Source organism: Sinocyclocheilus grahami, unplaced genomic scaffold, assembly GCF_001515645.1.
Source record: "Sinocyclocheilus grahami isolate Dianchi unplaced genomic scaffold, SAMN03320097.WGS_v1.1 scaffold211.1, whole genome shotgun sequence".
Lineage (NCBI taxonomy): Eukaryota > Metazoa > Chordata > Actinopteri > Cypriniformes > Cyprinidae > Sinocyclocheilus > Sinocyclocheilus grahami.
In genome coordinates, this window is record NW_015505390.1 from 1,309,821 (window position 1) to 1,325,532 (window position 15,712).

A 15,712-nucleotide genomic window follows, 5' to 3' on the forward strand; every position below is an offset into this window, starting at 1 on the left:
ATTAAACAGTCGTAATGGTGAAAACGTTGTGTGATGTTGCCTAACCAACTGTATTTTAAATATAAAAACTTTCCAAAAACGTTTGAATTTTTACGTCAGGATGCTGAGTTTCTTAGTGTTACGCGTTTTGATTTCTCCTGAGAGGCTGCGGGAGCCTTATACTGTCAATAGATGCTTCGATTCGTTCAAAACACGGAATCAATCAGCAACGAATCGGCTGTTTGCTGTGGGATGCGCTGTTTCTGCGTAAAATGAAAGTGACCTAATATTATTGTATTTGCTTATTGAACTGTTTATAGAACTATTAAACAGTCTTAATGGTGAAAACGTTGTGTGATGTTGCCTAACCAACTGTATTTTAAATATAAAAACTTTCCAAAAACTTGAATTTTTACGTCAGGATGCTGAGTTTCTTAGTGTTACGCGTTTTGATTTCTGCTGAGAGGCTGCGGGAGCCTTATACTGTCAATAGATGCTTTATATATAATGCATATATATATATATATATATTCTGATCAGAATATATTCAGATTTTATTACATTAGAGTAAGTGGCGAATAGTGGATATAGCTACCGTGTATATACAGTAGCTACACTCTTCTGTAAAGAGTGTGTATATATATATATATATATACACACAGTAGCTATTATCCACTATTCGCCACTTACTCTAATGTAATAAAATCAGAATAATACTTGCGTTTTGGTGTTTACATAGTTATTGTTGGTTACTGATGTTTTTTTTAATCATGTTACTTGTCTGGCGTTAATGAAGGGTTAAGGTCGAGTCCGGAGTGGGGCTCAGCCCCGGACGGCCCCGGCCCAATATAAACCCTGGACCCTGGTTGTAGATCTAAATATTATACATGAGAAATATTGTGAATGTTATGTTATAGTTTATTATTCTATTACACTAGTGAACACAAGAATATTTAGTATATTTAAGTCTGTAATAATTAATTAGCAATAATGTGTGTGTATTTTAATGTTTATTCAGGTGCAATGCTTCTCCACATCGACTTCCATTGTAACTGCATTATGCAAACACAATTTGCTTGGCTTTAAAAACTGAGGAAATAAAATGTCATAATCAACATTCTTCTGTAAAGAGTGTATTGTATAGAACCCAGAGCATTCCATTGAATTATAAGTGCTAACAGTCTGGCATCACATATTGTGATTGGTAGCTACCATATAGAGAACACCATTTCATATGTAAACAGCCTGTGACCCAAGACATTATAAAACATCAACAGTTTGGATATGGTCACATTGTTCTAGGCATTTTGTTCTTGAAAACATTCACAGTCTGATGCACTGATGCATCATCTGCTTCATCAATCTCATCATTTGTGACATACACATGCACAAAAATGACCCAAAATGCCGTTGCATGACATCCGTTCTTCCTCTGTAATCTCATCAGTCCCCATTAGGATTTTGTGTATATTCTAATAGCTGAGATAGGCTGGTTCTACATACACACACTAACCAGTACAACATTACAGTAATTGCAATTGTCTAAAAAGCAGTGAGCAGGATCAAGAGCTGTGAGTTAATCGTATTCCAGGCACAGAGGGCAAGCTCAGTAATCTGCTTTATCTACAAGTCAAGCTCTATTCACTCATCACTGGACTGCCATTCTATGAAGCGGCTAAGTGCAGGGATGAAACTCTCACTAGCAGCATGACTACAGAGATAATGATGCTCCGCTGTACTCACATGATGAGGTCTCTGCATGAACTGTTTGCTCTGGACATATGAAATATAATGAAGAGGGGAACAGGGATGAATTATAATAGTTTCAGCTAACAATAAATCTCAATATCACAAAATTACATAAAATTATCATTTTAAGATAAAATGTGCCTCTATATTTTATTTTGTTAACCAGAATGCTAACTTTGTACATATATAAAAAAAACTTTAATATATCATATTTAATGTAAAAAAGATAGGTCTTTTGTGTGTCTGATATTTGTCCATTACATTATATATAATAATAACAATTAATATTATTACTACTATGACAGACATGAACATTGTAAAAGTTCTAAAAGTGTCCTGAGGGAGGCAGAGTGGAGACAGGGACAGCACATGGAAGAGAAAAAAGGAACATTGTCTGTCAACATGACCTCAAAATTTACCCCCTTATTCTTTAATACATGTCCATGATCTTCATGATTCAATGGTACATGTTATTTTAAAAATCTAAATATAATAATTATATTTAAATCTATTATAGAAATATTACACAAATACAACTTTCTCTGCAATTATTATATCATTAGTTCTGTTAAATCAATTCCGCTTTATTTCTCCTCATTTGATATCCTGTTTCACCCAAAAATACATTAGATTACGAAATTAAAAAAGGATTGCACTTCCACACGTACCACTTGTAAATATATAAAAAAAACTTTAATATATCATATTTAATGTAAAAAAGATAGGTCTTTTGTGTGTCTGATATTTGTCCATTACATTATATATAATAATAACAATTAATATTATTACTACTATGACAGACATGTACATTGTAAAAGTTCTAAAAGTGTCCTGAGGGAGGCAGAGTGGAGACAGGGACAGCACATGGAAGAGAAAAAAGGAACATTGTCTGTCAACATGACCTCAAAATTTACCCCCTTATTCTTTAATACATGTCCATGATCTTCATGATTCAATGGTACATGTTATTTTAAAAATCTAAATATAATAATTATATTTAAATCTATTATAGAAATATTACACAAATACAACTTTCTCTGCAATTATTATATCATTAGTTCTGTTAAATCAATTCCGCTTTATTTCTCCTCATTTGATATCCTGTTTCACCCAAAAATACATTAGATTACGAAATTAAAAAAGGATTGCACTTCCACACGTACCACTTGTACTTAAAAACACTACTCTGTAAACTCGCAACGTAATAGAGAGCGACAGTCATGCATTTCCACCTCTGTACTGTCAGCCTGTCTGCTGCTGTTGATATTGTAGAGTACAGAAAAGGATGTTGGGTGTCTGAAAACATGTTCCTGTCCTTGACTTCCTTGAAGATTAATTGTGTCTTTACAATCATGAAGATACCATTTTTACACAGTGGCTTCCTCTTTATCAGAAGTTGATTGCTAAAGTCATACCACATATGACTGTCAAAAGGGAAGAGTGCAGTTTTTTTATTAGAGGCCCTGAGGGTTACACGTGAGAACCATCTGTTCAAACCTCTTAAACTTCACTATGGATAAAGGCAATGACCTGAGACTCAGACAAACCACTAATTGGCTTTCTTTTGCCTTTTTGTGGGTTTCTGTGTGAGCAATAATGAGTTAGCACAGGGCACTGTGGTGAGACTTGTGGATACAGTCCATCTTTCACAGAGAAAAATGCTTTAATTTTGCAGGGGCCCACATTGCCAATTCTATCACGCTGTTTCTTGTGGTTTAAAGTTCACTTGTAACTTGCACCTAAAAAAGGATTGCACATGAAAAAAAGTCATATTTCTGCTTCGTACATCCAAGACCTTCACCAAACACCCTCAAACATGCTTTCATAGAGGACCAAATATGATACAGGTCACATCATGTATATTTAATGGGATCACCTCAAAGAAGAAGCTTTTATTTCAAAGATTAATGAACTGACTTTATGTTTATGTACAGGAAAATTGGGGATTTGAGAAAGTCATATTTTTCCAGCTCCACAAGACTTACCCATAAGTAACCCATAAATGCTTTCACTTTGATCATTCAAGTGAGGTTTTATTAAAAGCATCAAGGTTATTTTTCTATACTGCTTATTCTGTTAATTAAACAAAAATGAAATATCATACATTTCCTGATTTTAAGACTATTTTTGTGCCTACTGCTCAGCAACAAGACATTTAGGAGCTATGAAACATCAACTGAAGGCTATGAACTAACAACAGCTCTCAAATGTGCAACTCTACAATCACTAGGGGAAAAAACACAGACACACATTCATTATTTACTTAATTAAACAGTCACCAAAAGGGCACTTCATTCCTCCAGCTTAAAGCTTTAAAGACACAGGTGCTTTGCCATCCTCCACTGAGCTTCAACTACAGCCTTAATACCATGATGGCTGTCTGCGACAACTGACCACTGACATGCTAAATCATTCTCTTCTGATCTCGACGGCTCAATCAGCTCATTTTAATTAATAGCCACATTATGCTTCACAGGGCACACAGTGTTTACTGTATACTCAACACCCAGTGCACTTCACCTGACAAAAATGAGGGATGTCCTGCAGCACTTGAGTCACACGGATTATGTTTGAATATGATGATATCATGTAAATTTACATAATTCTATACATACACCATATAGGATGTTATAAATCCATGTTTTATATATGCAGTGACTATCAGGTAAATTTAACTCTCCAGTGAAGTGATATATTGATACTGTATATGCACTTATTCCTTGTGCTGTTCGCAGTACTCTTCAAATTAAACATATACGGCATATATGGAGCCTCACCTAGGATGACCGGTTTTCCTACTGGGCAATTGGAACATTCATAGCATTTCTATAATCACAAAGTTCCTCCTTTAAGACACTATATTAAAGGGGTCATATGATGCGATATCAATTTTTCCTTTCTCTTTGGAGTGTTACAAGTTCTTGGTGCATAAAGAAGATCTGTAAAGACTAAAGTCTCAAATCCAAAGAGATATTCCTTATAAAAGTTAAGAGTCAACCACGCCTACCTAAAACAGCTCGTTCTAACACGCCCCCACATGTCTACGTCACGATATGGGAAGATTTGCATAATGCCGCCCAAATGTTCACGCAAAGAAAGAAGGCATAACTTTTATTCTCGCTGTAGTATTGTTGTTGCCGCCATGACGTGAAAACGCTGTGTGTTTCGTTGTGAAAGCGAAACTACTTCGTTTGGTCTTCCAAAAGAGGACACGACTACAAATCAGTGGTTAAGTTGTATTTACAACACTGTTCCAGAACACTTCAACCCAAATATTAAGATGTGTGCAGCACATGTTACGGAGGACTGTTTCCTGATCCTGGAAGAGTAGACTACAATGCCGGCTGTTCTGACTCACAGACTGTAAGTACGTTTTCATATTTAAAGGATTTGCCACTGATAATTCAAACGCGAGTATTGAGCAGTGTAGAGTAGTGCTTGTTGTTTGTCTGTTTCTCCGATCACAAATGCAGCAAATGGTTTTATGTTTACACGGCGCGATGCAACGCAACGCGTAAAAAAGACAGTACAAGTCATTATAATCCGTAATTATGTCCCCACTGGATGCAACAAATGCCTTGTACAGGGCATCACAGTATGGTAAGGGGCGTAACATTTCCGTCACACGCTTGAGGTATTCGGCCAATCACAACGCACTGGATAGCTGGCCAATCACAGCACACCTCGCATTTCAGACTGATGAGCTTGGTAAAAATCGACGCGTTTCAGAAAGGCAGGGCATAAAGGAGAAACAATAATGTACAGTATGTGGACAATAATGTGTTTTTTGAACCTTAAACCCCAAACACATTTCATTACACCAAATACACAAATTAATGTCCTTTTTAGCAACATCATATGACCCCTTTAAGAGTCTTTGTCTGAGTGTCTGAGGTTGCAATCATTAGAGAACTGTGCGTCATTACAGAAGTGCAACATTAATATATTTTTTAAACACACATAAACCACATGTGCCATGTCAGTGCGAGAACATGCAAGTATTCTGTATTCTGTTAAATAAGCACAATCCTCTGTGCATACCAAGCTGAAAAGACAAACACTAACAGCAGTGTTTTAAACGCTTAACCAGACAGACCTCCTTGGTCAATCAGCTTCATCAGATATACTGTTCTTGTCAACTAGCTTCACCAGGAAAATGGCTGGTGAACGTTATCTTATATCCCCACCCCCCAAAATAAACAAATAATTAAATAAACAATATACAAACTTTTTTTTTTTAAATCAGTATTTCTGTCATATTTTCAAGGGTAAATATCTAAACATACTTTAAACGGGATGCATTTAAGATATTTTGCCTGATTTTATTTTACAAATTGACAAGATTTGATGTCTTCTGACAAATCTAACCATTTTTGTGAGGTGAATGTTTAAAACGATAAAATATGGTCATTTTATGCTAAAATTTGTTTTACTGCTTTTAGCATAAACCTTAATAAATTTGGTAGATTTCTCTAAAACAAGACCTGAAATGTAATTTTCCTTCTCAAATGAGTGTATCTTGTTTTTAAGACATTCAGTTTTTTTTTTTACTGGAAACAAAAGACAAAAATAATGATCAAGAAAATTCTGTGTGTAATCACCTTGTACTGCGTTAGGCTAACCGAGACTTGTCATTTGCACTTACATATTGTTGCTCTTTTGTTGGTTTTGATTGCTTCTGTTGTCCTCATTTGTAAGTTGCTTTGGATAAAAGCATCTGCTAAATGACTAAATGTAAATGTAAATATATATATATATATATATATATATATTTGCAGTGTAGTATTAATCAGGTTGGATTGGAATGGAAATTTATTCAATGCTACTGGTTTGGTCAATAGGCCAATAACTTTTGGTTAATAAGAGCATTTTCTATGACTATAACTGGTCAAGATGGTCTAAGACAGAAGTCTGGTAAAAAACATACTGGTAAAAAAAATGTACAGCCTGAATGCACTGTAAGTCGCTTTGGATAAAAGGGTCTGCTAAATGCATAAACGTAAATGTAAGTCGAAACAGACGTTAAATCTTGGTGAAATGGTAATGGAACTGTTCCTACCTCTCCCATCATCCATCCCTTTGGTGGTTTTTCCTTTGGCTCCATGGCTCCTGGTATGATGATCAACTCCTCTTCCGGCCCACTCCGGTACATCCTGTGCCCTATTTTTCTTCATCCACGGGGGTCCAAATCTCTGGGGGGCTCTCCGTGTCTCCTTAAATACCCTTCCTAGGAGCCCGAGACCATCAGAGGTAGAGCTCCCACCACCTGCGCCGCCCCCACCTTCAGATATAAGTGGGTCACGGACACTTCTAGAAGCTCCAGTGGTGGAAGTGTCGCTGGAGAAGCCGGAGTGGAGGAAAACAAGACTGCCAGCAGTGAGGTAGAGGAGGATGAAAGAGAAAAAGTGTACCGGTTTACACCGGAAATAGCGGTGGATCTTCAGCAGTGGTCTGGCCATGATGGGCTCTCGAGCCACACGCATTGGCCTTCGATGTTACACAGGAACATATAAAATCAGAGACAGCACCTTCCTATAACTTCCATTGTCCTACGAGTCCCTTTGAAACACTAAAACAATTCCCAAACCAGGAAACAGTAGTTGTAATGATGACAGTACTGACGCTTAACACAGTTTGTCCATCTGTTAGGGACTTTAAAGTCTGAAGACACATCCAAAGCTTTCCTCTGTAGCAGTATGCAGGAATGTTTCCATGTGTCCCGTGTCTTTCTACATCCCCAAAGAGGCAGCGACAGAGGAGAACGGTGCTACCGCAGAGGCCATGTTGTGAAAGACGAGTGGCAGTGAAGACTGAAAGATGATATTGCTGTGGCGACGCTTTCACTCCTGTTATCAGACTCTCGCTCTCCTGAGGCCTTGTTTCCCACCAAGCTGTCCGTCAGTCAAAAGCAGCGCTGATTCACTCCTTACTCAGGCCTCACTCACAGACTGAAAAACACAAAATGACAGATACTGAACAAGGAGAAAATACTGTTGAGGTTTCTGTGCAAAGAAAAATACTTTATCTGAAAGAGAGTAAGAGTTAAAATTCAATAATAGGCTGCAGAAGCATTATTCATGACCATCTAAACCATCAAACACAGAAGTAAGAACCTTTTGAGCAATTGGCTTTGTAGAAATTTGCCAACAAGAGATTGTACCAATTTATGCAACAGCTACACTGAAGACAGAGGACGGTCACATTTTATATCCAAAAGTTGTTCAGCTTGAGGACTTTTGTCTTTTCACAGATATCTCCAAAAGACAAGGCTCCTATTTATAATTAAAACACCCATCTTGTGATTTAATGAACATCTTTAGGACATTAAAAGAGTAATTTAATTTAAAATGGATTTGTTCTTCTGCTGATCTTTTATTTTCTCATAACAATCATTACATCAACACTGCATCACTCAGAGATACACAGTGCCAAAAACTCATTAATTTGCTTCAAAGAATGAAACGACCAAAAATAGTGTTTCGCGGCAGAGGAAATGGAAATAAATCTGTCATAATGATATTGTCACAATGTTACTTCCTAGCATAGCAAAAATTAAACGACTTTACAACCACAGCAAATATAATTTTTTTAATTAGTATTTTTGTCTCATTTTCCAGTAAAATTATCTAAACATTTTTAAAACAAGAATAATTCACTTTAGGAAAAAAACTGCATATTAAGACTATATTCAGAGAATATACCTTGAAGTCTTTTTCACGCCCAATTAAAACCTTGAAAACATCCAAGCATCCTTAAAACAATTTATATGAGAAGGGGAAAAAAAGTCACAGGCCCCTCCCACGAATGTTGACGGACACTGCTGTTTTAGCATAGACCCTCCCTGAGTGAGCTGTAAACAGTCCACCATTGTTTCGACACCAGAGCAGGTGTAGACATGAATGTCTCCCAAGCAATTGAGGTGTTTTGTTGTTGTATGTAAGAATGAACATAGCAGTCATCATTTACTCCCGACATCTGAACCGCTAAAGACGCAGTGGATTACTTTTGCTTTTGAAGGGAATGCGTTTATGTCTGCGCGAATCATTTTACCGCAGACTGCTTTCCGAACGAGGGACGATTCAAGGCAGGTTTTGCTTTGTTCGTGATCCAGCTGCACCTCCAGAAGAAGTAGGTCTCACACTTTATATTTTGTTATGATTATTTGCAAATCGCTTTTCCTCTTCCACGGAAGAGAGGGGCGGGGGTGAGCAGAGCTCAATTAGCATTTAAAGAGACATGCACCGAAATGGGTCGCTGTGTACAGAGCTGTTTTGACAAGGTAAAAAGGGTATTGTTTTATACGACCACTGAGGAATTTTAACCAAAGTGTGTTGCAGACAGTTCATGAAGACCCTAAAGAATCATACCAACTTTTGGAAAATGGGCATCCGATGTCCCCTTTAAGGTTCGAGGTTCAAAGTTTATTATAAGCCCAAAGGGTGATTATTGGTGCAGCATAAAATTTGTAAACATATCATACAAAGCACACAAACAGCAAAAAAAAAAAACAGTTTATACATTTAATGTGTACATTTGTGAATTTCGTAAAATATCTATCTTTGAGTTAAAAGAATTTACTCTCAAAACAAAACTGCGTTAGATATTAAGACATGTATTCAGAGAATAGATCTTGAATACAAGTTTATTTTTCAAATCCAATTGACCCTTCGCTAAGACCTACCCCTGTTATTTACTGTTGCTATGACCGACAAGCCATATATCATCACGCAGTGACAGTTTATACATTTAATGTGTACATTTGTGAATTTCGTAAAATATCTATCTTTGAGTTAAAAGAATTTACTCTCAAAACAAAACTGAGTTAGATATTAAGACATGTATTCAGAGAATAGATCTTGAATACAAGTTTATTTTTCAAATCCAATTGACCCTTCGCTAAGACCTACCCCTGTTATTTACTGTTGCTATGACCGACAAGCCATATATCATCACGCAGTGAAAAATACATCATGAAGCAAAGAGGACACTAACAATGTACCGACAGACAAGACTTAGGTTACTTTAGGTATGAAACAAAGTATCAGCTTTCGAATTTTGTCATTTTGTAAGAAATTCAAACAGTAAATACTGTTTTGTGCCTCTTTAATGCATCGTGCAGATTCAAGCAGCATGTGAACCGATCTCTTCCTAATAGTTACAGCACGAAATAAACATGCATGAATATCAGAAAGTATGTTGTCTCAACTGCAGAAAGATGTCAATACACCATTTTTCAAGTTCAACTCTCCTGACGTTAATCTACTAACTCTCCTGTCTGGTTTGTTTGTTGGATAAAATGGCGATCACCTGTCAATCAAACCCTTGCGAACGGTCAATTGGAGCATAAATTAAATTTTAATCAAAACAGTAAGGTTTGTGTTTAAAAATAGAAATAATATTCAACAATTAAAAAATATGTTGTCAGAAAGCATTTTTAAAGTCTTATTACCTTAAGCCTGACTCACACAGTGCGATTTTGGCCACTATTTGGTCGTCTGAGACAAATTTTGAAAATCCTAAAAGATTCCTATAATCCTAGGCTAAAATCTGTAGTCTCTGATCATTAGTTTGACATGTTCACCGACAGCCGATTAATGGCCGTTGTGATCAAATTTGACCTCCGACGAACTTCTGGCAGTGTCAGAAGATTTGGCGCACAGTCCTGCAACGTGACATCTCCTACGACGAACGTCAAACTGTCTTCGTTTTTCAAGACAAGCCATGATCAGAATTAATGCTAGAGATTTCTTCTAACCGCATAAAATCCGGCGCTCCCGTCCTCCGCTCACGGAATTCATGATTCTTTGCCTTTGCTATGATTTGCTGTTTTCATGTGGGTGTGTAGTGCTGCTTGCACTATTCTTCTTAAATACGCCGGTATTGCCGCCATTCATATACTTTTAATAATAGCCAACATAACATGACCCATTTTTAACGCGTCTTGACTGTCGTACAGTCTGACATTAATGACAACTGAGATCCCACAGTGTGACATGATCATCATGTTCGTACAGTCTGACAAGTATAATCCTAAAGGATTTAAAAAAAAAAATTTTTTTTAAATCGCACTGTGTGTGAGCCCGGCTTTACACAATTTTGCTTCTTGAGTAAAGTAAGTTTCAGTGATGTTTAGATATTTTCATTCAACAAAAATGATCATTAAAACTGATTTTTGCAGTGAACAAACTGTAAAGCTAGACAGGATGGAAGTAGTCCATTCCCATTCTCTCAAAGACCCCAGTGTCCACAGTGGGCAAAAACATTCAGGCAGAGTGTTTAAACAAGGAGTCATAATCAGCCTCCTTCCGAGGGTAATGGAATTTTCCGTAGCTAACATCTCGCTATAGACTTAACGTGAGCATGCATGTGAGAGTGTGTGTGTGTGTGTGTGTGTGTGTGTGTTTTGGTATACAACGACCCAATGTCACCATTACCTGACCCCTGAGCTCCCACCTGCCGCAGTCAGAGTTATTGTGACAACGTTCTAAACCAGCAGCACACAGACTTCATGCAGAGCAGATATAGCTCAGTTCCTATAGAGAGGGGAGAAGAGGAGGGAAAGAGAGGGAAAATTAATTTAAATTCATGTTGCACACCAGCGTGTCAAGGATTTCACTTAGTGTAGTCACTTTTATTTGACTTAGGCACATGATTTTTAACTCTGTAGACCCAGGCCTTTAAAAGGGCTTGTAAATGTGTATGTGTGTGCAAATGTGTTTTCTGCGGTAAAACTCATAGACTTGTGCTTGGAGACATATGGGTGTGTATAATCCTAAAGGATTTTAAAAAAACAATTTTTTTTTAAATCGCACTGTGTGTGAGCCCGGCTTTACACAATTTTGCTTCTTGAGTAAAGTAAGTTTCAGTGATGTTTAGATATTTTCATTCAACAAAAATGATCATTAAAACTGATTTTTGCAGTGAACAAACTGTAAAGCTAGACAGGATGGAAGCAGTCCATTCCCATTCTCTCAAAGACCCCAGTGTCCACAGTGGGCAAAAACATTCAGGCAGAGTGTTTAAACAAGGAGTCATAATCAGCCTCCTTCCGAGGGTAATGGAATTTTCCGTAGCTAACATCTCGCTATAGACTTAACGTGAGCGTGCATGTGAGAGTGTGTGTGTGTGTGTTTTGGTATACAACGACCCAATGTCACCATTACCTGACCCCTGAGCTCCCACCTGCCGCAGTCAGAGTTATTGTGACAACGTTCTAAACCAGCAGCACACAGACTTCATGCAGAGCAGATATAGCTCAGTTCCTATAGAGAGGGGAGAAGAGGAGGGAAAGAGAGGGAAAATTAATTTAAATTCATGTTGCACACCAGCGTGTCAAGGATTTCACTTAGTGTAGTCACTTTTATTTGACTTAGGCACATGATTTTTAACTCTGTAGACCCAGGCCTTTAAAAGGGCTTGTAAATGTGTATGTGTGTGCAAATGTGTTTTCTGCGGTAAAACTCATAGACTTGTGCTTGGAGACATATGGGTGTCTGTTGGTGTGAAAGATCATGTGTGACCCTGGACCACAAAACCAGTCTTAAGTCACTTGGGTATATTTTTAGCAATAGCCAAAAAAAAACATTGTATGGGTCAAAATTATCCATTTTTCTTTTATGCCAAAAATCATTAGGATATTAAGTAAAGATCATGTTCCATGAAGATATTTTGTAAATTTCCTACTGTAAATATATGAAAATTTAATTTTTGATTAGTAATATGCATTGCTAAGAACTTCATTTGAACAACTTTAAAGGCGATTTTCTCAGTATTTAGATTTTTTTGCACCCTCAGATTCCAGATTTTCAAATAGTTGTATCTCGGCCAAATATTGTCCTATCCGAACAAACCATACATCATCTGAAAGCTGAATAAATAAGCTTTCCGTTGATGTAGAAATCTAAATTTCACAAAATTGACCCTTATGACTGGTTTTGTGGTCCAGGGTCACATTTTAAAAAGATACAAAAAAAATAAAAATAAACCTAGATCTACAAACACAAGCATAAAGATCCACAGTTAAAATATATGAATGTAATTGCAGCTCCATTTATTTTATTTTAAAAAAATAAAGTCAAGCACACCTTTATACTTCACAAACAGTTAGGTTTTACTGTAAATTATAATTTAAAAAATATTGTACTGTAAAAATAGTTGATTGTCTAACTGTCAGACATTAATGGAACATATTTAATCCTTTATATTAACACAGATCTCTGCACACTTCTTTAATAATAGAGAGGACATTCTTAGTGAAGCATGATACTGAAATGGAAAAAAAAGTGGATTGACCTCTAGTTTAATTATGATGGATATTTTTTATAAAAAATATATATATATACATTTTATAAAATAATACCACCGCTCCTGTGGGACCACCCGCACTGTCACTGTACCGTTGGAAAATCCATGGACATCTTTTCACACTTTCCACCCAAGCGGTTCACAAGTTGAGGACTTGTATTTTAAGATTTGTTTTCAAATGCTGAACTGTCGAAATATATCGAAATTGCAGTGGAAATAAACAACTAAAATAAAGTCATTAAAAAAAAAATCATCATAACAGACATTTTTCTGCCTGACAGACGGGTAATTTAGTTTTTAGGTTTTTGTTGTAGCAGAGGTTAAAAAAAACATTTGCAAACAATGTGATGTAAGACAGCAATGACAAAACTAGTAGCCTGCTGCAGAAAAAACTACTGAAAAATGTAGATAAGTTAGCGTCATTATCTTTAGTTACTCTGATAAAACACAATTTCAGACCAGTCAGTTGTTTAAATTCCTTTACTTTCTGGATTCAAGCATTGGCTTGTGCAGTGTAGCCTCAGAACACCCTTGTTTCCCCATCTGACTGATTGAGCAATAGAAGTAACAGAGGCTCTGAGGTCAGGTGGGGAAAGTCCATGGACGTCTTTTCACACTCTCCACCCAAATGGTTCACACGATGAGGACTTACATTTTGAGGATCGTTTTCACATGCTGAACTGTCGAAATATATCAGAAACAAACTATAGCCCATTTTGTGTAAAAAATAAAATAAAATCCACCCCAAGATCACAAAGAGAAACATTCACAGTAAATTAAAAAACACTTTCTTGAGTGAAATAACATTTTTATAAAGCAACAACAATGTGTCAGTTTCAGCAAATGTTTCCCATCATAAATGATGTAAGTGATTTTCTCCACATGTGATTGTGGTTTGACCACAATTATGATTCTGTAAAGCATTCCGATGGAAGAAGTTGCCAAGAGATGTGATTCTTTGGTGATACAGGAAAGTGGGCGGGGCTAATAAATGGACCCTTATTTTGGTTTGCAATGCTATCTTCCTTTAATTGGCTATTTTAATATGAAGTTTATTAGGCTATTACATTGACTTGAATGCACACACGTGCTGCTTACCATTCAAACCAGACTTACAGCAGGGATCAACGATAAGAACTGCCCGATGGCCTGGGGCCAGAATGAAAGACGTGTCGTGTCTCAGACAGTGTGAGAGCCCCGAATGGAGTTCTCTTTCATATCTTCTTGGGCTTGAATGAACAAATACATACAAAATTAAGATAAAATGCAGTAAACAGTAGCTTATGTCTTAAAGGGGTCCTATTATGCTTTTTCACTTTTTTAACTTTAGTTAGTCTGTAATGTTGTTGTTTGAGCATAAAAACGATCTGCAAAGCTACAAAGCTCAAAGTCCACTTCAAAAGGAGATATTTTATTTAACAGAAATCACTTTTCAAAAACTACAACTAATGACTCGTTTGGACTACAACGCATATTTTCCGGGATTTGTGATATCACAAATATCGGCGAATGGGACGAGACCTGGTTGAGCTGCACTATAGAAAGCAACGAGTGTTATCACTATGTCAGAGACACGCTAGCTTTCCCAAGGCAGACGAACTTAGAGTGTTTACAATCATCCGGGTAGAAAATCGCACTCAAATTGATTTGATTTTGACGCAATATTTACACTGAAGCTGGCTATGGTAAGGGGCATGACATTTCACGACCAGCCGCCGAGTGGTGCCCAATCACAACACACACTGGCCCAGCTAACCAATAACAGCACATTTCGTATTTCAGAAGGCGGGCCTTCATTTGATACAGGAACTATTCGAACCATTCATGCCAGACTGGGGAGAGAGGTGTTGTAATAATGTAAAATATGTGAAAAATAATGTGTTTTTCGAACAACCTAGTATGAGAGCCTGTTCTAGTACACCCCCAAAACAAAATCAAGACTTTGTAAAAGAGCATAATTGGACACCTTTAAGGGAACACAAAGAGTTGAGAAAGAAATCGGATATGTATTATTATATTGGATCCATGCAGTATGTCTTATAGTGATTCTGTTCTATATTTATTTGTGCTGTTGCTTGTCATTTGTTTATTTGTTCTTATTTTAGTTCTGACTGTCCACTTGTCTTGTTTAGGCTAGTAGTTTTTGCTGTGGTAATTGGAAGCGAGAACTGTAAAATGTAACTGGTATCTAAAATGTTGGTGTCATACTGTAAGCTTATTTATTAAAATACAAGATAAATAACATGGGTCAAAAACAACAAAAACAATAAATATTCAATTGTTTTGTGGCAGGGACAATGAAAATGTTAAATGTTACTTTGCAAGTAAAGCAAAGTAAAAGGGCAAGCAAGAATTTAACCACTGGCCCGACCTGGCCTGACCGGGCCAGTAGACAAAATCTTTCGCGTTAAGCCCAGTTAGTTTTCACCTGGTGAATGATAAAACAGGTGAAAAAAGTCTTGTTGAGTTTCTTTGAATTGGACCAATAACTCCACCATCAACCAAAAATGTCTTATCAATGCTCTAGCAACCACCCTCATCTTTCTAGAATAATGGCTGAAGGATTCACTAGAAAAATATACAAATGATCACAAAATCTCATCAAAAAAAATTCTCTATCAAACCTTCAAATGACAATAGGAAATTGCAGTGAAAATAAACAACTAAAATAAAGTCATAA

At 36.7% G+C, this 15,712-nt stretch overlaps 1 protein-coding gene across 1 annotated transcript in view; it reads right to left on the minus strand.

Moving 5' to 3' along the window:
* The window catches only part of LOC107595945 (WSC domain-containing protein 2-like), a 43,948-nt gene that overhangs the window by 16,573 nt on the left and 11,663 nt on the right, over window positions 1–15,712 (minus strand). The window contains exons 3-4 of the mRNA XM_016286544.1: window positions 11,892–11,990; window positions 6,788–7,676 (exon numbers count right to left, since the gene is read on the minus strand). Coding sequence (XP_016142030.1) covers window positions 6,788–7,211 — 424 coding nt within the window. The 5' untranslated portion in view covers window positions 7,212–7,676; window positions 11,892–11,990. The remainder of the gene's footprint in view (window positions 1–6,787; window positions 7,677–11,891; window positions 11,991–15,712) is intronic.